General features: G+C 34.8%; 2 protein-coding genes across 5 annotated transcripts in view; one reads left to right on the forward strand and one right to left on the reverse strand.

The window, feature by feature from the left end:
* ACAD11 (acyl-CoA dehydrogenase family member 11) overlaps window positions 1–21,004 on the forward strand; it is an 87,197-nt gene that overhangs the window by 33,686 nt on the left and 32,507 nt on the right. For all 3 annotated transcript variants that reach the window (XR_003005518.1, XM_024761677.1, XM_024761678.1), the window contains 6 exons: window positions 1,561–1,667; window positions 3,000–3,126; window positions 8,958–9,035; window positions 9,670–9,808; window positions 14,038–14,145; window positions 16,106–16,204. Coding sequence is in view for 2 of the 3 variants with exons in the window: in XM_024761677.1 (XP_024617445.1) it covers window positions 1,561–1,667; window positions 3,000–3,126; window positions 8,958–9,035; window positions 9,670–9,808; window positions 14,038–14,145; window positions 16,106–16,204 (658 nt within the window). In the remaining variant the exon portion in view is untranslated. The remainder of the gene's footprint in view (window positions 1–1,560; window positions 1,668–2,999; window positions 3,127–8,957; window positions 9,036–9,669; window positions 9,809–14,037; window positions 14,146–16,105; window positions 16,205–21,004) is intronic.
* The window catches only part of ACKR4 (atypical chemokine receptor 4), a 44,006-nt gene continuing 39,802 nt past the window's right edge, over window positions 16,801–21,004 (reverse strand). Inside the window, exon 3 of one of the 2 annotated variants that reach the window (XM_024761687.1) lies at window positions 16,801–18,640. In XM_024761687.1, coding sequence (XP_024617455.1) covers window positions 17,579–18,631 — 1,053 coding nt within the window. In that variant the 5' untranslated portion in view covers window positions 18,632–18,640 and the 3' untranslated portion in view covers window positions 16,801–17,578. The remainder of the gene's footprint in view (window positions 18,641–21,004) is intronic. The other variant, XM_024761686.1, reaches the window with a different exon arrangement.

Here is a 21,004-nt window from a genome sequence, read left to right on the forward strand (position 1 = left end):
AAATGTGGTATCACTTTTTGGTATAATAAACGAAAAAGATGGAAGAAGGGAGAGAGAAAGACATAATAACAAAAAGAGAAAAAGCATGTGAGAATTGGTTATTTCCTGAATATCCAATATAAGAAAGAGTTAAACTCCTTATATGATATCTGATTCAGATTATAAAACCCTATTAATCAGGGCTGATGATGAAGGAATTATCATTGTATTTCCCAAAGCCAGCACAGTACCTAGCATACAGAGCCTCTTAATTATGTGTTTGAGTGAGTGGATAAGCTCACTCAAACACATAATTAATTAATTGTCCATTTTCCATTTTCTAATAATGTGATAGTTATGTGATAAATTTTGAGAGAAAACTGAACATAAGTTCAGTTTTTTAAATTTACAGTTTAGACAATTGCATTCTTCATTATACTAACTCAGCTCCCTTATACTTTGAGTCTTAGTTATTTTAAGAAATTGAGATGCTTCATCTCTGGTAAGGGGTTAGGGCTTAGAGGAAGAACAAGTAAATAAGAGATTTTAGAAACAAAAAAGAATGGGAAAAGAAGGATTAACGAAAATTATGGTTATTTTTCCCTGTCCTCAGAGTTCATGCTGTCCTCCAATAACTGAAATGTCTAGGAAATAGTTGTCTTACATCTCATCCTATAGTTTAGAATCATATTAATCATATTAGTTAATCATGTTGATTGGATGCATTTCTCAAAATAGGGTTTATGGTATGTTTCTATATCTGTCAATTTCCAAAGTGAGATAACAGATAGGCTTTGAATTTAAAATGTATTTTCATTTCAGATAAAAGCTTGACGTGGTTTATGATCGAAATTAATATGTATGTCATAAACTATGTAGTTAGTAGCCTTAGAGATGATCATGAACATTCCATTCTAACTAGAAATGTGAAATTGGAAATGACGGAAAGACTGCTACAGTGTTTTATTGTACAAAGAATTATATAAAGAAATAAACTAATGAAATTCAGTTGATTGTGTTTGGGACAGGGAACAGGAGAGTATATTATGTTGGAAACACAGAACATGGAGAATTAACAAAGAAAAACAGATGAGCATTCAGCTAACACTGTTCAAAGGAGAATAGTTTCGCCTAAATTAGGGGTCCAAAAAATGAGATAAAATATTCTTAGAAGTCTCTCATTGCCTTCTCTTTGGTTTTATAGTTTTTAATTTTATTTTAGTTTCTTTAGATTTTTTTTTTTTTCTCCACTGTGAAGGGAGAGCAATGATCTTTAGAGGTGATATAACTTGCCAATTTGGTATCTTTAGTAACTGCTAAACTCATTTTAAAGTTTGGTTTGATTTCCAGTTATAATTCTGTTATGATGAGAGTATGTTAACCAAATGATACAAGTGTAATTCTTTAACTTGGAGTGGTATAATTATGCCTGCATGTAAATTAATAGAACTGATAGTCTGATTTATATCTTAGTACCTTGTAAGTTTAGTGATTCACGTAGCTGGGAAACTGTGGAAAGACTGGATAGTTGAAGAATAGTTTTCCATGAATTTTAATCACTTTGTATTAATTTACTTTTAGGGAGTATATAGTAGATATCTTCTGGGAAATAATGCATCTGAAAGTAGCTTTCAGTTTGCCAATATTGTGCAACCTCTGGCAGAAACTGGATTACAACTCTCAAAAAGGTAAGCAAAATATAGATTCTGTGGCTAACTCAAATTAGAGCCTTTATTAGCTATGTGAAGGTCATAAACTTTAGGGGGATAGGGATTGTTTTCATTGCTTACAACACCAGAATTGCTGCTGCCAATCATGGTAAAAATTTTTTTAGTAAATCTCTTTTATGCTTGAAAATAAATTGACCTCAGATTTAAAGAAAATACCCATTTAATGATTAAAAGGGGTTTGTGGGTTTTTTTGCAATTTGAATGTATAAACCTTTAATATATTGATAAAATTCTCAAATGTTTCCTTCTAATATTTAAGTTACTTACATATACCTGTTTAAAGTTATGTATTATATAAGATGATTTATTAAGTTTAGAAATGTTGCTCTCTTCCACCATGACATTGCATGAAACTGTATTCAGACATTTCATAAGAGTCTTTGAAATTCATATCTCCATTAGTGGAGCACTTTTGAGACATCTAATACACTTTCTCCAAACACACTGCCATCTAACAGGTGTGATGGAGGGGAGAAATAAATTAGGGGGTTGAGATTAACATATACACACTACTATATATAAAATAGATAATCAATAAGGACCTACCATATAACACAGGGAACTCTACTCAATACTCTGTAATAACCTATATGGGAAAAGAATCTGAAAAAGAATAGCTATATGTATATGTATAACTGAATCACTTTGCTGTATACCTGAAACATTGTAAATGTTGTAAATCAACTATCCTCCAATATAAAGCAAAATTTAAAAGAAACAAACAAAAAAAAAAACAGTGTGATATATAGCACTTACTGAATGCACGGATGATGCTGTCCCTGGAAATTCTGCCCAAGCCACAAGTATCCATGGCATATCATTAGGACAGTTGTGTTTTACAGTTCGTCTCATACACGAATATTTGTAATCTCCACAACATGACAAATGATGATGCTGCTTTTCATAATGATCTTTAAAGGTCTTGTTTATAATGATATCCAGCAGTTGTATTTGTGAGGCATATACTAAGAGTAATTATTAAATTTGTATTCTATTTCTTTGCCTTCTTGTTTAGAGATTCTGATATGTGGCTTCAATAAAGATTTTAAACTCCCATTGATTGAGGTCATGCCAGGCTTATGTTTTCTCCAAAAAGTGCTTTAAGCACTAAAGTTTAATGTTCAAAATAAAGTGATTCTGCATTCCTTCCATAACATGAAAGACAAAAACTCCAAAATATGGAAACTTCTTCTGAGAGATGTTTTTGGGAAACTGGGGGAAGACATTACATTCTATTCAGAAATCTATAATAATGGTTTTGCACATCTTTGTAACTTTTTTTTTATAAAGAACTTTCAGTACTGCACTTCCACAGACTGATACTACCAGACAATTGTTTGTACAGACTAGGACAGGCCACGAAGTTCTTACTAGGGTGAAGCAGTTCATGAAACAACACATCCTCCCAGCTGAAAAGGTAAGTATTCTATAAACAAACAGAATGTATTTGTGCTCCAAGACTATTGAAGAATTACTTCTGTTATCTCTGCTTCTAGGAGTACCATGGTATCATTTCTTTGCAGTCAATCCTTACCTAGATGCCCCTCCTCACCTTAGCACTGAACTGCTGCAGAACCTGATCCTGAGAAATTCCAAGCTTCTAAAATATGCCAAGGGAATGACACAGATAAATCTGTGGAATTAAAATTAAGTCAGAGGGAATTAGCAGTTTACAAAGTTAGGATCTTTAAATATTTTAGAGTAAAATGCTACTTTGGGGGTCTTTTCCTAAGGCAGTGACTTTCAGCCTTTTTTTTCTTTAATGGGCCCCTTTGAAAATTGAGAACTGTAGGATAAACAAGCGAGGCATACCCAGAAAATTTTGTATATCATTTCAAGCTGTTCACAGATACTACCATCACTCCCCCCACAAGCTACTATTTTAAGGTGTTAAGTTTCAGTAAATTCACTGAGAGTAGACAAGTTATGTGACACATTCATTCATTCAGTTAACAAATAATTATTAGGTACCTAATAATGGGTTAGGCCATCAAAGGTAAAAGGAAGAATAAGAAGACAGGGCTTATGCTTCTACAGAGCTTATACTTTAGCATGAAAGAAAGACATTAAGTAAGATGATAAATGCTGTGAAGAAAAGATAAAAATTATTATAAAAATTTATATATATAAAATATACTATATATAAAATAAATAATCAACAAGGACCTACTGTATAGCACATGGAACTCTACTCAGTACTCTGTAATAACCAATATGGGAAAGGAATCTGAAAAAGAATATATATGTATAACTGAATCACTTTGCTGCACACCTGAAACTGACACAACATTGTAAATCAACTATCTCCAGTATAAAATTAAAATATTTTTAAAAAATAAAATTCTGAACGTTTGGGTGTTAAAAAGAAAATGCAGCACTTTGAGTTCAAGATGGCAGACTGAAATCAGCATTTACCTCCCCTCACACAAATAAAATCCTCTTGAATTAACAATAAAGAAATTTTTTTAAAAATGGAATTGGTAAAAGCACAAAAACAAAAGTACACATCACAGGACTAAAGGTTTTGAAAAGAGAATGGAAAAGGATTTGGGAAGCAGAGTGGATCATACCAAAGAAAAAACCTTAACACATCTCAGAAGAATTTCTAAGTAAGAGAGGACTATAACTCAGGTGGTAACTTTTTTTTTTTTTTACAATGGAGTCCCCTATGATTGCCTGTTGTGGAGAGCAAGAATGAGAAGAGGAAGAGAGATCAAGATGTTTGATTTAAGAATTAACCTGTAATAGGTGGGCTGCTTGAGTTGGTTTCTAACACTCCTGGGTAGCAATGGTGTTTGCCCCAGGAAAAAGGCTGCCAGAGTACTCTAAAAAAGCATATGATGTGTTTCAAAGAAGCCAGGGTTTCAAATGACAGTTTATCTCCATTTTTTTTTCTTTTTTTTTTTTTGCTGTACGCGGGCCTCTCACTGTTGTGGCCTCTCCCATTGCGGAGCACAGGCTCCGGATGCGCGGGCTCAGCGGCCATGGCTCACGGGCCCAGCCACTCCGCGGCATGTGGGATCTTCCCGGACCAGGGCACGAACCCGCGTCGCCTGCATTGGCAGGCAGACTCTCAACCACTGCGCCACCAGGGAAGACCCCTCCATTTTTTTTTTTCCAGTGGTGGGTTTGGTGTAGACCCCAACTTTCCTATCAGCCTTCCTGATTTATTCAAAGGAGACTCAAATTGGGAGAGGAAACCCATGTTCTTTCATTCATAAATGTAAATGAGCAATCCAGGGAAGCATGTAGCACGGAAGAGGTGTTACAAATTGGATTGTGATACATCTGCTGAACCTCATATCATGCAGCTACTAAAATATTTACAAAGAATTTGTAATAAAGGAAAATGCTTTATGATTAAAAAAAAGACTCTAGTTTTAAAGGAGAGATTATCAACATTTTGTGTGGCAAGGAAAGCCATAATCATTTTGTGTCTGCAGATCTTTCAAATCTGGAATATATCTACATCTAATAATGTGACTTTTTCTTTCTTTAAAAACTTGTACTAACATCCATAAAAACATTTTATCCTGTAGAATGACTCTGGACTGTACTAATCCCTGTTTATGAACATATGCACTTGAAAAGTAATTAGCTTTTTCAAAATAGAAGGAGGGAAAGCCTATAAAATTCTATCCAATATGATTATAACTACATATATAAAAACTAAAAACAGTCATATCTAGAAAATAAGATTGTATCATATAATACACTAACCGTACATGTTAGTGTACGGTTCTTGATAGTACATATCTTTAGCTAGTAAGACTCTTGATGACTTTTTCTTAATACTTTATGTATTTTTCCAATTTTCTATAATGGGAAAAAATAAGGTCCGTTTATGCTATTCTAATGACCTTTTGGAACTCCTTGGATATCATAAAGTAAGAACATCAGAACCATCATCCATTTAAATGTTAAAAGGCAATTCTTCCTCAGGGGAGGAGGGGAAATTGGTTGAAGGTAGTCAAAATTACCTTTAACTTTCAGTTATACTAGGGATGTAATATACAACATGATAAATATAATTAACACTGCTGTATGTTATATATGAAATATGAGTTCTCATCACAAGAAAAATATTTTTTCTATTTCTTTAATTTTGTATCTATATGAGATGATGTATGTTCACTAAACTTATTGTGATAATCATTTCATTATGTATGTAAGTCAAATTATTATGCCCTATACCTTAAACATATACAGTGCTATATGTCAATTATATCTTAATAAAACTGGAAGAAAGAAAGAAATTTTAAAAAAAGGGCAATTCTTGCTATTTAAAATGGATGAGGAGCCCTAATAAAATAGCATGTAAAACAGGAACTAGCAACATGACATATCTGAGAACACACTTTTAACATAATGATAACATTAGTCATATTTTCCTACTGAGTTTAATAATATTACTAGGGAGGAACTGTTGCTTCTTTTTTTCTAACTGACTTAAGTTTAAAGTAAAAAACATATTATATTGCAAAATTATTTGTAGGCTCAGATTTAAGATTCTGAACCAACATAATACAAAGCAGTATCTCAATCAGTGAATGAGAAAGTTAGATGTTAAAGGTGATATTTGGGGAGAATTGATCCGGCACAAAGCATATTTTCTGCTTTCTTTTTTCATCAGTAAACTCTTGTTCATACTTAAAGAATTAAAGAAAGCTTCTTTGTAATGAGATATTTTATTTTAATTCTGACTCCTACCATACCACAAATAGATTTTGCAAATCTCCAAATCAATAGACTTTAGAACAGGAAGTATTAAATAATACAAATTTTTAAATAATTATATAAATGGCATAATTTAATTTCTCAGAACTGTAGTGTCATAGAGAGGTAGTCACAGATGGGGAATTTGTACATGTATTACATAACATATATCTTATCAAACACAATTGCATTGACTGTTTCCATAGTAATGTGAGGGATGGAAATAATAAACAACCCTAAACAGGAAATCTTCCAACTTAACTGACTTCCTGACAGAATGACAAGTGCTATTCATCCTGGTGCCTGTGAAAGAGCCATCCTTTGTCTTCTTGAAGTTTTAACCAAATATAACTGTATTCTGTAAAGCAGAAACTAACACACCATTGTAAAGCAATTATACTCCAATAAACATGTAAAAAAAGAAAAAAAAGAAGTCTACAAATGTACTACATCATCCATATCATTTTAGTTTATATATTTAAAAAATATATAGTTTATATATTCAATAAAAAATTTTTTAAATAGAAAAAATATAACTGTATTCTAGACTAGCCATGCTTCAATAAAAGGAACATTTTAACATATTACTTATATGACTGTAAATTGGTGGAACAATTTTAGAAAATAATGTTGTAATTTGGAGTTTTGGCCAATGTTCATAGCCTTTAATTCAGTAATTCTACTAGTCTATGTGTAGAAAATAAGTACACAGATGCTTTAATAGCAAAATATTGGAGAAGGCCCTTATAGTCCAATATTTTCGTTCATCTTGATTTAGTTGCACAAATTAGAGATTATTGTTATTATGTGGCTAGTTTTTAAATATCTATTTACCCATGTATTTACCACCTTATTTACTATTCCTTGTTACAACTCAGATGTTTCTTCTTGGATCAAACTCCTTTAATGAGAATCTGCTATTAAAATTTACCTTTTTTTTTTCCTTTTATTTTCCTTTTTTTGCCTGAGAAAAGGGAAGTAATGATTCTCTCTGTGTCATCATATCTTTTCACCACTCATATTTTCCTTCTATTGAATTTCTGTGCTTCATTCAAGAAAGGAATAATTTCTTCAGATCCTTCTTTCAATTTATTATTATTATTTTTTGGCTGTATCTAATCTACTTTTCAACCTTGCATAGAGCAGTGGGTCTCGTTATTTGGATTGTGTCAGAATTGCCTAGAGAGCTAGTTAAGATTACAGAAATAGGAATACAAAAGTAGACTCACTGAAGTAGGATAGGGCCTAGGCTTTTGTGTTTTACCAAGTGATTCTGATGCCACCAAAGTTTGAGAACCACTGCCATTGAATTTTTAAGTTTAATTACTATGGTTTTACTTTGCTTCAAGTTGCATTCGGTTCTTTTTCAAATTTGTCTGGCCAAGTTTGATAGTCCTTTGTCATCCTTTTAATTCCTTCCTTTATTTTTGAAATCTACTGGACACAAATACTTTATATTCTGTGTTTGATCATTATTCTATCTGTGGCCTTTGCAGGTGTGATTCTGTTTTGTTGAACTATTGTTTTTGTTAATTCTTGCTAATGGTGGCTTGTTACCTTGAGTGTTTAGTATTTTTTCATTCTGAACTCATGTTCTTTGGAATGGAATTTTATCTGCAGGGATTAGTTAAGACTTTTTATAAAAGCTCTTTTCCTCCAGAGTGAATTTGCTTTTGCTTCTGCCAGGTGCTTTCAAGCATTGTCACCAGGAACACTGTAAACTTAATTTTTGACTCAAAATTTTAGGGCCCCATAGGTCTGTGAATTAAGATCTCAAACTTCGGTGAAGACAGGCTCAGGTTAGAAATGTTTCTTTTTTCTCTTCCGTCCTGTGAATGGCCTTTATTCCCTTGGTCTACCACTGAAGGGTGGGTTTTTCGTTTTGTTTTCTATTTTTTTCCAGTTAGGTTTTGCTGATCAGGCATCCTGGCTTTGGTGGAGGGAAGTGGTGAGCTCTGATCCTCCCTCTTGCCTTGTGTGGGGCATTTGGTTTCACCTCCTGACGCCTGCCTATGTGGCCCACTGCAAACTAGGGCCCAGGCGAACATAGATCAGCCTACATCCCCCAGACAAAGTTGGTTCCAGTGCTCACTCACACCTGAAGAGTCAGGCTTTTGTATTCCTGGCCTCTGAGGAATTTCCTTATTTTCTTTCCAGCATAGCTATGTATTATTACTACATGTATTTTTTAAATTATTTTTAATATTTTACCCAGCATTTTTAGTTGTATTATCCTGGGAAGGGATTCTATGACCATCTAGTATGCCACATTGCTGAAAATGGAACACTCAAATCTTGGTATAGGATTTTGAAAGTTAATCCTCTAATATAGAGGCAGCATAATTTTGTGAGGAGCAAACATCTAGAATTTTTTATACTTCTGTGTCTGGTCTTAGAAAGAAATTTTACTGATTCAGTAGCAGCTGAAAAAGCTTCTTCACCTAAACATGTTTACTTTGGATATTAGCAGTTTATGGCATTATTTACTTTTCTAACTTTAACTAATGAACTGTTTTCCTTTTATACTTTAAGGAGGTAATTGAGTTCTATGTTCAAAATGGAAATTCAGTAGACAAGTGGAAAAAACCTTTAGTGATTGATAAACTCAAGGTAAGAAAAATAAGAGAACCTTAAAAGTAGAGAATTTATATACAGGCATTTTTTGAGACCTTAGTTTGTTGTTGCTTCTGTTGTTATATATGTAGAGGATAATTATATCATTTATAACTTTTTTAAAAGAAAGTTAAAAATAGAATCTGTAATATACAAATTAGGTTACATAGTGTGTTGTGTATGGTATGTGATGAAGACAGCCTCTTAACATCTGTTCAAATTAAAAATACAATCAGCACTACTCACTTGAGACTGAAGTTGAGGCAGGGTATTTTTCCCACATGGGCTTAATTCAATTTCATGTTTTCAGATTTTAACACATGTTAGAAATTGAAATGGACAAATAGTATATTTGGCATAATTACGCTCGGATGTAGGAGATTTTATAATCGCTGTGATTCAATAAGAAGTACTCAAGTAAGCAAATTTAGTTTTTCAGCCAAATCTAAGGAAGCTTAACTGTTAAGAAATTGTTGATTTATAATGAATTAATAACTGCTTGCACTGTAGAATACAATGAAATAAATAATTTCATAACTTCAAAAGGCATAAATAGCAGTACCTTTTAAAAATAAATAATTTTAGGTCATGATAAATTATGATAACTCTGGCATATTCATCACCTTGACAGGAAATGGCCAAAGCAGAAGGCCTCTGGAACTTGTTTTTGCCAGCTGTAAGCGGTCTCAGTCAAGTAGACTATGCCTTGATTGCTGAAGAAACAGGAAAATGCTTTTTTGCTCCAGATGTCTTTAACTGCCAAGCACCAGGTTACTACATTATTTAAAAACAGAATTTTTCTCAGATATTTTGAGCAGTGTTTAAAATTTCTCTATTTTATGACAAGGAAGTTTTTCTACACAAAGTCATTGATTTATAAATTTGTCTATAATTTTACTTTCAGTTACTTTTATTTAAATATTTTAAAAAATGGGCCTAAAGTTCTCATTGGATTATTCTTTTATTAAACATCATTACATTAAGAGTATTAGTGAATAGAAGTCACCACCAAAGGGATTGGCCATATAAGGTTTCCAGTTTTCTAACAGTATTAAACATATCTATGGTTAATTAGAATGGATAGAGTTTTAAATCTTTTGGTTAGCCTCACTATCTCTCCATTTACTCACCAATTATTTATCAGTTGCCTACTATATGCCAAGCACTATTTTAGCAACTATCATGAAATAAAATACACAAAGATTCCTGCCTCATGGAGCTGGCATTCTAAGAGAGACAAAAATAAACAATAGCTAGATTAAATAAGTAATTATATAAGTAAGTTTGAAGATGAAAAGTGCTTTGGGGAAAAAAAAAAACGGCAAGGTAGGGGAGCTCTGGAGTGCTGAGGGACAGGTAATGTGTATAACAATTTAAGATGGAAGGCTCAGAATAGGCCTTATTAAGAAAATGACATTCAGTAAAGACTTAAAGAAGGTGAGAGAGTTAATCATGCTGAGATCTGGGGGAAGAGTTTTCATAGCATAGAGAACATAAACTTCAAAGGCCCTAAAGCAAGAGTGTGACTGGTGTATTTCAAGAATAGCCAAGGAGGTCAGTGTGGCTGGGAAAGAATAGCAAAAGATATCAGAGAGGAAAGGGCCTTGTATGTTGGGACTTATAGAGCAGGTGAGTGCTTATACTTTCAGTGAAATGGGGATTTGAGCAGAGGAGTGACAAGATGTCACTTCAGTTTTAAAAGGATCCCTTTGGCTGCTATGTTGAGAATTAACAAAAGGAGAGAAGGAAGTAAGCAGGGAGTCTTGTGATGGTCTTGGTGAGAGATGATGGGGATTTGTTCAAGGGAGTAGCAGTGGAGTGAGAAGTGGAAAGATTCTAAATATATTTTGAGGGCAGAGCCAAGAGGATTTCCTGAATGGTTATGAGGTATTAATGGGGGAGTCAAGGATGCCTTCAAGGACTTTGGCATGAAAAATTGGAAGGATGAGGGAAGGAGGCCAACTTTTCTTTAAAAACGTAATATGGAAGGAATAAACCAGGAATGTAGTCTTTAGAAGGTGTTTTCAAACCCAATTTGCAGAAGGAACCCCCTAAAAAGCTTTGAAAAAATCCGGATTCAGAGGCTTCATCCCTGGAGATTCTGACTCAGTAGGTCTAGGGTAGACCCTTGATATGTCTTTTGTCTTTTTTCCCCAAAGTTACTGTGGTTATTTTTGATGCTTCCAGTCAAGGACTGGCATTTGATTTGTAGTAGAAGGATAATTGTATAATATTCTATAGTGTCCCTGCACAAGTTAGGCCTCAGTTTTGCCTTTTGTGCTTATTGTATGGCCCTGGTACTGAAGCCTCCCAAAAAGAGTTAGTGAAGCGGGGAAGTGCCCAAAAGAGGTATGTTGGATGTCAGAGAAAACACAATCTAGTTGCTTCTCGAAATGTTTCCACACTGGACTTTGACTCTCATTTCTCGGGAATTATTAAGATAATCCATAAACCTCTGATAATGGTTGAACTTGTCCCAGATATGGTTTTCTCTCTTCAAAACACTGATTTGTCTATTTACTGATGACTACATTTTAATCCAATAATGAGGCTACTGTAAAAGTAAATAAATCTATTCACAGAGTTTCTGAAGATTTTATCTCCTTATGTGTAGCTATTATATCATGTTACATAGGTAACATAATTTTGTGGAAAGAGAACTGGTAGTCTTTTGCTTAAAACTTTTTTTCCAATAAAGATGTTTAAAAAAGAAAAAAAAAAAAAAACTTTTTTTATTGCCACTCATAGTAAGATATATTTTATATTGTGACCCAATATGTAGTGTATGAAGCTGTATGTGTGTGTTCATGGATTGATTTATGGAAATGAGGGGAGAGACATATATTACTGAAAAAAGGCTTCATGAAACAAGTTTCCCTTACTACATGAATTCATATATTTTCCACTGAGTCTAGTCTAATGTATTCTATTTTGATCTATTTTCATTTCTCAGAGAATGCTAGTCATATTCCACTGAATTAATTTTATGACACACTAATGGGTCATAATATGAAAAATAATGCTATAGAAGGCATCCATTGCAGATGCAGCTCTGCCGCTTTTTTTCCATTTGACCTATGAACTTGTCACTACATGGTCATAGACTTTTTTCTAGTGTTAAAATTTCATTAGTCTATCGGTTATAATATGATACCACCAAACTGCTGAAATTTTAAAATTGGCAAGGGAAATACATTTTCTTTCACCAAAGTATGATAAGCAACTGTCCTCAGCAAACAAGATGTATAAAACCATAGGTAGAAAACTAGGCATTTTCTCTTTGTAGTGGAGATATATTCATGAAGGCCTTTGGGCTATTGTGTTTTAGAGCACTGTGTTTTGCTTTATACAAAGCAGATAAAGAAGGGAATATGATTGATGTTGATTAAATACTTAAGAGTTTTCTTAAGTGTATATGAGATGAATTTCTACTCAAGATACCCAAATTATTTCCCAAATAGTTATAAAATATTATGGGACACATATGTAGTCTTCTGATTTGCCTTTTGTTTTGGTTTGGTTTTTTTGCCCATCAATAAGTCATACAATATTGTATATTGGAATGTTGAAAATAGTCATTTTAATTCTAAAGCTGTTACTAGAAAATTTGGAAGCCTTTAGGCTAATTTGGGGGAAATTTTTTCTTTTTGTACAAGTAATTTATCTAGGCTTTTTTTTTTTTAACGAACCTATAAATGATAACTTTGGTTTGTCAGATTCTCAGAATAAACTAATTTTTGGAAAGTTTTTATTCAATATTTACCTCATTCGAACTACAAGAAACACTGGATTTAAAACAAGCAAAGAAAACAATGAACTTCATTAATTATAATTCAAGACTCATTTTCTCCCTCAGTTGAAAAGAATTTTAAGCTTGTGTTAATCTACTAGGAATTGTGTGCATTTTAATATAACTTGGGCCCTGTTAGGAGTGCCTGAACAGAGTACAAACATGTTTTGAGAGACTTAGCTCAATTTTCGTAGGCATTTCAATAGCTGTCCTTAATATCATTGTAAGAGACGATATTGAAAAATTCTTCCTCAAAATCTTATAAGTAATCAGCATTCAAGAGAAAGGTTTTAGAGAGTATTTTTAGAAATTTGATGGGAATGAAAATCAGAGAAAGGCATCTAGAGCATTTTGCTCCACAGCAGACATGAAGCATTCTTTTTCACCTGAGAGTGATACTGCAGTGTATCATGTATTGCACAATGCCCTCTGAGGGCTGGAGAGGGTCTTTGAAGTTATCTATTGTCATTTTCTATCCAGGGCAGGGATTCCGTGTTTAGCATCCTTGAGATATTACCTAGTACTTTTCTAGGTGGTATGGGATCACAAAAGTAAGAGCAGTGTTAGCGGTAAAAAGACAATAATTACTATGTGAGGTCAAAGGAAGGAGATATTTCTGATTGGGTAGCTGGAGAGTCTTCACAATGGAGATGGCTCAGAAGCAGAAGTTTACTTAGGAGTGACAGGTAGAATTTCACCAGAGAGAAGGCCTGGCCCAAGCAAACATGTGGAAGTTAAAAAGCACAGGGTGTGGTTGAGGAACAGGAGCCTCAGTAATAAGTAATGTTAATTGTTCTCTAAGAGCATTGCAGTCACTCCAAGCAGAGTATATTTGCAAGATAGCAGGGAAAGGTTAGGCCAGTAAATTATTTTCCTCAGTCCTAATTGAGTTAAAACTCAGAGCCATGCTTCATTGGGATGAAGTAGACAAGTGTCTGTGATTCAGAACAAGTTGAATAAATAGGCACCAAATGCCATGTACTTGTAACTACTTATGGCATACCTTCCTTGTAAATTGTATTTACTATTATGTTTAGTCTACGGCCATGCCACCCTGAATGCACCCAATCTCGTCTGTTATGTTTCAAAATATTTTTGTTAGTAAATATTTGCTCTAAAAAGATTCATGTCTGTTATCTATATATAGTTTGGATTTCACATTGATAAATTTTTAAATGCAAACCAAGTGCTTTTCCTTATTACGTGTAGACACAGGGAACATGGAGGTGCTTCACCTATATGGAAGTGAGAAACAGAAGCAGCAGTGGCTTGAGCCTCTTCTTCAAGGGAGCATTGCCTCTTGCTTCTGTATGACAGGTAAGAACAATTCAGTCACATTCTCCCATTGGGCAGCCACTCTTCCCGGTTATTATGGAGGAACTGAAGAAATGTGGGACGTGGCTCTATGTTTCAGGCAAATTTGCCTGTGACCAGAAATGTGAACATGTTTGTTGGAGCCCAATTTTAATTTTGGGCATTTTTAAATGTGCAGAATAAAATTGTCCTCCCCTTTGGGAGGACACCAGATGATGTTTTCTGGTAGCCTGCTTTAGGCATTAGCAGCAGAGTAAACCTAGTTTTATAACCTTTTGACTTGCATCTAAAATTGCCATCTGTGGGTGTTTAAGATCTTTTTTACCCTAGTGTATGAAATATTGATCTTTGTGATAATTTTATATTGACACTTAAAAACTACTCAACTCTGCCATAAACCCAGAAAAATAGAACTTTCACCAGTGTTGGTCATATAGCTCAAATTGTAATCATGTAGGGTAATTAAACTAGGAGCATGTTAATAAAAATGGGTTTTGGTGCATATGTACATAGGAAACAGTAATTAAGCACTCTTCAAAGGACAAAATCATTGTTCCATATTTGAGTTTAGAATTAAACTCAATTTCATCTGGCCATGATTTTGGCCAGATTTTATTGTCCTTCTCTAACATTGCATACATTTATAATAGCAAAACTGATCTCCATTTAAACCAGTAAGAGGCCTTTATTGAACACCTGCTGTATTGTCTGCAAAGCTCTAATTAATTACAAAATAAGTAGAGTACACACCTCCTTTTCTAAAGAAAGAGGGTTTCTAGTTTTAGAAAGAGAACACATAAAATATCTTAAGGATCCATTCAAAAGAGCAGCACATTAACAAGTGCAGATTACTATGATTGAGAGCTAGCCTGTAAGTTCTAAAATGCAATGCAGTAAAGCAGTCTTGTAAAAGTGTCCTATGGAAAACTTTCTGAAGACATTAAGTGTTGAGCAAGCTTTATAGAATGCAAAATAAATAGATTGGTGAAAGCATTCCTGATGGAATTTGCAGTTAGAAGTTGTTTAAGATACTACAGAAATAGAGTCACAGATGTCAAAAACAAATTTATGGTTACCAAGGGGGAAAGCGGGGAAGGGAGTGGGGAGATAAATAGGGAGATTGGGATTAACATATACACATTACTATATATAAAACAGATAACTGCTGAGAACCTACTGTATAGCACAGGGAACTCTACTCAATACTCTGTAATGACCTATATGGGAAAAGAATCTGAGAAGTGGATATATGATTCATTTTTCTGTACAGCAGAAACTAACACGACATTGTAAATCAACTACACTCCAATAAAAATTAATTTGAAAAAAAAGAAGTTGTTTAAGATACTAAACCTATGGTGGGGAAATCTGGTTTGCAAATATGTAGTACAGATTTTCATTGTGGGAAGTAAAGAACGATTTTGTTTTTTTTTCTGTACTTGGGCCTCTCGCTGTTGTGGCCTCTCCCGTTGCGGAGTACAGGCTCCGGACGCGCAGGCTCAGCGGCCATGACTCACGAGCCCAGCCACTCCGCGGCATGTGAGATCTTCCCGGACCGGGGCACAAACCCGCGTCCCCTGCGTCGGCAGGCGGACTCTCAATCACTGCGCCACCAGGGAAGCCCAAGAACGATATTTTTAATGCACGTTTGATGATTGGAGAAAAGATTGAGTTGTATCCCAAGTCATATATCACTGAGGATGCCAAGAACACAGTTCAGATAGTTGATCTATCTTGAGTTGTTCTAAATACTTCATTTATTCATTCATTTTTCCAGTGCATATTTATTGAATACCTACTATGTGTAGGTTGTAGGAGAACCACGGGGAATGGGGGAAGGGTAGGAAGATGAAAAAGACAAAGATGCCTCTGTCCTCAAAGAGTTCACATTTCTTTAACTAAGGGTCTTTTGTAAGCTAATGGTGTCTGCCTGCCTGTAAATTCAGCCTTTGCTTATTTATAGAGCCCGATGTAGCTTCAAGTGATGCCACAAATATTGAATGTAGCATCCAGCAAGATGGAGATAGCTATGTAATTAACGGCAAGAAATGGTGGTGCACTGGTGAGTATTCTATTGATTCTTCGTGCTAGATACTGTCCTAGAATAATAAGATACATAGTTATTCATTTCATGACCACAGTTCTTTAAATTCTGTCTTTGAAAGCATTTTCAAATTTAGAAATAGTTGATAAAAAGAAAAGTAATTTTAAAACAATGTCTTGATTGGGCAATGTTTATTTAAGAGCAGAAAACGTCTTTTTTTTTTTTTTTACAGTTTGTGAGAGAAAAAATTTATATTAGTGCACACTATTTTTGACCATTGTCATTTCTATCAAAATTAAATTTTAATAGGGGCATATTACATGGACTATAATAATTTATATATAATTGTTTTTAAAGAGATAAGCAGTCCATATTATTAAAAATAATTTATTGTGGTACATATTTTCACAAGTATTTAAGTGAAAAATAAGAGTCTTGGGGCTTCCCTGGTGGTGCAGTGGTTGAGAGTCCGCCTGCCGATGCAGGGGACACTGGTTCGTGCCCCGGTCCGGGAAGATCCCACGTGCTGCGGAGCGGCTGGGCCCGTGAGCCATGGCTGCTGAGCCTGCGCGTCCGGAGCCTGTGCTCCGCAATGGGAGAGGCCACAACAGTGAGAGGCCCGCATACTGCCAAAAACAAAAAGAGTCTTTAGACATAGGAAAATATATTATTTAGTCAACCCTCAGTAATTGACTCACGTAAATGGATGAGCCCTTTAGGCAGTTATAAAAATTGAAACCTAGATAAATGTGATTGTCTGAGGATTGCTTCTAGAGTATAAATGATAAAGCTAACAGGATAACCAGCTTATTACTAAAGAAAGTTGACATCATAAAAGCAAATTACATGTTTAGAAACTTACCAGTAATATATTACAATAGCCAGAAAAGCTTTTTATGGTTTTGTTTTTGCTTTTTTTTTTTTGATTGCCAATTGTTATTCTTTCTGGAGTTTTATGAAATCTTTTACAAATTAAGAAAAAAGAAAAAGACATTGAATTTTGCTGCATAGTTATTCAAGTACTAAAATTATGCAGGGAAATTGTTTTTATATTAAAATTTAGATAATTTAAAATAATTATAAATGCCCCTTAATTTAAATTTCTTTAATAATCTGTTTTAGATGACCTAACTTATAGTGTTTTTCTTATGTATGACTGTTACTACTATTTTCCTATATTGTTAATTTTAATTTCCATGTTTTATGCATTTATTTTTTGTTTCCTCTTTTTCTTGGCTTCTACCCCACTCCCCTTCCCCACCCTAACCTCTTCTTTGTTATAAGTTGCCACCACAGTGTTTGAGATTTGAATTTCAGCGAAATGCAGATGTTTGGTCTGAGGGAGAAACCTCATTCATGTGTATCAAAGCAAGAGACAGAGCAGTTTTATATTTAAATGCTGAAAGTACTGGTTGGCTCTGTAGCATCTTCAGAATCGAAAGGAATCTCCTCCACATTTTGTCTTTGTCTTCTCCAGGACCCATATTTCTTGGCAACTTTCATGATGTAGATTTTAAAAGAGTTTCCCATAAAAACATACAGGACCGGGTTGAGGCAGCTGTGAAAGAGTGCAATGCTCTCTGTGATTTGGATGGCAACATCCATACGTTTGCTCATGTCGCAGTTGGTGATCAGGGAGTAGATGATATCTATGGCTTGGCAGAACTTGACAATGTTATAAGGCAGCTGAGTGACAAGGAAAACTATGACCACTGTGAGCAGAATTTTGAGGGGCCGAGATTTTGTAATGTTTGGCATCTTGATGAGCGTCTTTGCCGTGATGAAGTAGCACACTGCCATAATAAGAAAGGGTATTACAAATCCAACGCAGATTTCCAGCATTTGAATTGATGCTTTCATTGATGTTCCTAGGTGGTATGGAAAGATGGGAATGCACCTAGCCTTGTGATTTACTGTATAAAAAACCAGCTGAGGTATACTCAGCAAGATGGCAGCCATCCAGACACAGAAACAGATGAGCCAGCATTGTTTTTGCACTCCCGATTGACTGGGGGCTTTAGTTACTGCCCAATATCTGTCTATGCTGATACAAGCCAGAAACTGCATTCCAGAGACAAAGTTGACCGAGTACAAGGCTGAAGTGACTTTGCACATGATTTTCCCTAAAACCCACCCATGAACTGCATTAACTGCCCAAAAAGGCAGAGTGAATAGAAGGAGTAAATCTGCCACTGCCAAATTCAGGATGTACACATCTGTTTTGGTTCGCCTCTTTTTGTAATGGGCATAAATCGCCACTATTATAGAATTGCCTGCAAGTCCAATGATGAAAGCTATTGTGAAGAAGGCAGGCAGGAAAACTTTTGCAAATTTTCTGACCTCTTCTTTTATACAGATCACTTCATACTGACTATAGTCATGAGTGTCATTCATTTCATTTTCCTCATAATAGTAATCTGTTGACTGGTTGTGTTCCAGCGCCATGGCTCCAATCTAAATGGCAAAAAGAATACAGGATATTTATTTTAATATTTCTTAAGTGGAAACGCTTTTGATCTAGCATATGTTTTATTCTTTTATTAGAGAATAGATTGTTGCCATAACATATGTGAGCCTGAATCTGCCACTCTTTGAAACTCTTTAATGGAAGCCACATTGGAATATATCCCCAAGAGTAGTTTTTCATCCCTTGTTTTTACAAGTTTGTGTACAGGAGCTGGGATTTACAGAGGGAAGATAAAAATAATACCCTGGGGAATTTTATTAATCATTAAACCCTGTAACTTTTATATATACAACTTTGTGATTCTTACACAGTATATTGACAATAAATTAAATTTTTAAATTAAAATAATTTTATTTATTTAAAATAAATATTATATTTATGGATTTATTTTAAAATAAGTTAAATATATTATCTCAGCATTTTACTTAATTTTACTGGTTGGCTTTTATAAAACAAAGTCTCCTGTAGTTAGCTTCCCTCCAAAACCTGTCACTACATGCTGATTGTAAACTACTATTTGGTAACACTGTTGTTCCACTAGTCACCTAAGCCTTCAGCCTGTACCATTCTTGATTTATCTCTTATCTTCATCCCTGATTTCCAGTCAGCCCCTAAATTCTGATTTTACCTCCCAAATAGGTCTCAAATCTGTCTCTTCCTTTTAATCTGTGCTCCTTGACACATCCACACAATTCAACCATCATTATTACCTGGCCTATTACAATATCTTCCCAAGTGGCATCCTACTGTTCTTCTTTTTTTTTTTTTCCGGTACGCGGGCCTCTCACTGTTGTGGCCTCTCCCGTTGCAGAGCACAGGCTCCAGATGCAGGCTCAGCAGCCATGGCTCACGGGCCCAGCTGCTCCACGGCCTGTGGGATCTTCCCGGACCGGGGCACGAACCCGTGTCCCCTGCATCGGTAGGCGGACTCTCAACCACTGCGCCACCAGGGAAGCCCGTCCTACTGTTCTTATTCCTCCTTACCACCTCCTTGTCAAAACATTTTTATTACTGCCATCAGAGTGATCTCTCTCTAAAATGTCAATCCATCACTGCTGCTTATTAGCTCCTCACCTGAAAGACACATCCCTTCATCTGAAAGATACAATCTAAGCTCCTTACCATGATACCCGAGGCTCCTTCCATAATGTTGTCCTACCCATGGTTCCTGCTACATCCCTCTACTGTGCACCCTGCACGGTAGACAGTAACAATATTGATTTGCCAGCAATTTTCTGGCACACACCATGCTGCAGCACATGTCTACATCATTACTCATTCTGTTCTTTTATCTGATGGACTATTTCCTGCCCTTCCCTTGAAGGGCCAGTTCCTACCCAGTTAACTTAGATGTCACCTCTCCAGAAGACTTTCCCGATCCAATAACTGTATCTGCATATCTCTCAGAGAACTGACCCCGTCCTATGGAAGACATGTTTCTCAGACTACCTTTTCCTTCTGTGCTCTAAGTTCCCTAAGACTATGACCTGTTGGATTTATGTTTATAATTAATACCCGAAGAGAGTGCCAGGCTCACTCTAGGTGCCCAGCAAATATTTGTCAAACTAAAGGTTTTACCAGTAGGTTTAAAGCTATTACTCTAGAATGGAAGGATGATACTCCAGGAATCTCATGTCTCTTCATTAAGTTATTCTACGGTACTGGCTATTAACACCCTGTAGTATTAAGATAAGCTTGCACAGAATTCACAAGTTTTAAAATATATATAATAATAACTTTCAGTGTTTTTATTATAGTGCTGAGTTTTGTTATGCTTTTTCCTTAGCCCTTCTGTCTCCCTTTATCCTTAAAGTTATTTGAAAAGTTCCACTCTGGAAGACTACTTTAGTCTTCGTTTTCTTATATGTTAATTATTAATACGGTAGGAACTTTGTTCTTTCCTTCTCTTTTATCACACAAATCTTGAACCCAGTGATAAGGTATAATATGGCCAAACAGTATAAGATATTAAGGAAAGATATTTTAAAAGAATTAATCATACTAAAAATATGAATAAATAAGCATAGGAATGGAAACTATTTGCAGAAGTGATCCTTCTGGCAGAAACATAGAAACACATTTAAATGCCTTTGTAATTATCACAAGAATAAAAAAATTTAACAATAAAACAAAGCAGGAAAAAATGATATAGCAAAACCTATTATTAACAAAGTTTTATAGGCAAGTAATCGTATTAAAATAATATTTTCTTCTTGCTATGTTCATATTTTTGTTTTAAGGTTAACATGTATAACTTTTCAAATAGCTCTTTTCTGCACATGTAAACTTTTATGCATACATAAATATACCAAACCTTTGGGCTTAAAAAAAAATCATATACAAGTCTGAAT

Source organism: Neophocaena asiaeorientalis, unplaced genomic scaffold, assembly GCF_003031525.2.
Source record: "Neophocaena asiaeorientalis asiaeorientalis breed wild unplaced genomic scaffold, Neophocaena_asiaeorientalis_V1.1 scaffold401, whole genome shotgun sequence".
Lineage (NCBI taxonomy): Eukaryota > Metazoa > Chordata > Mammalia > Artiodactyla > Phocoenidae > Neophocaena > Neophocaena asiaeorientalis.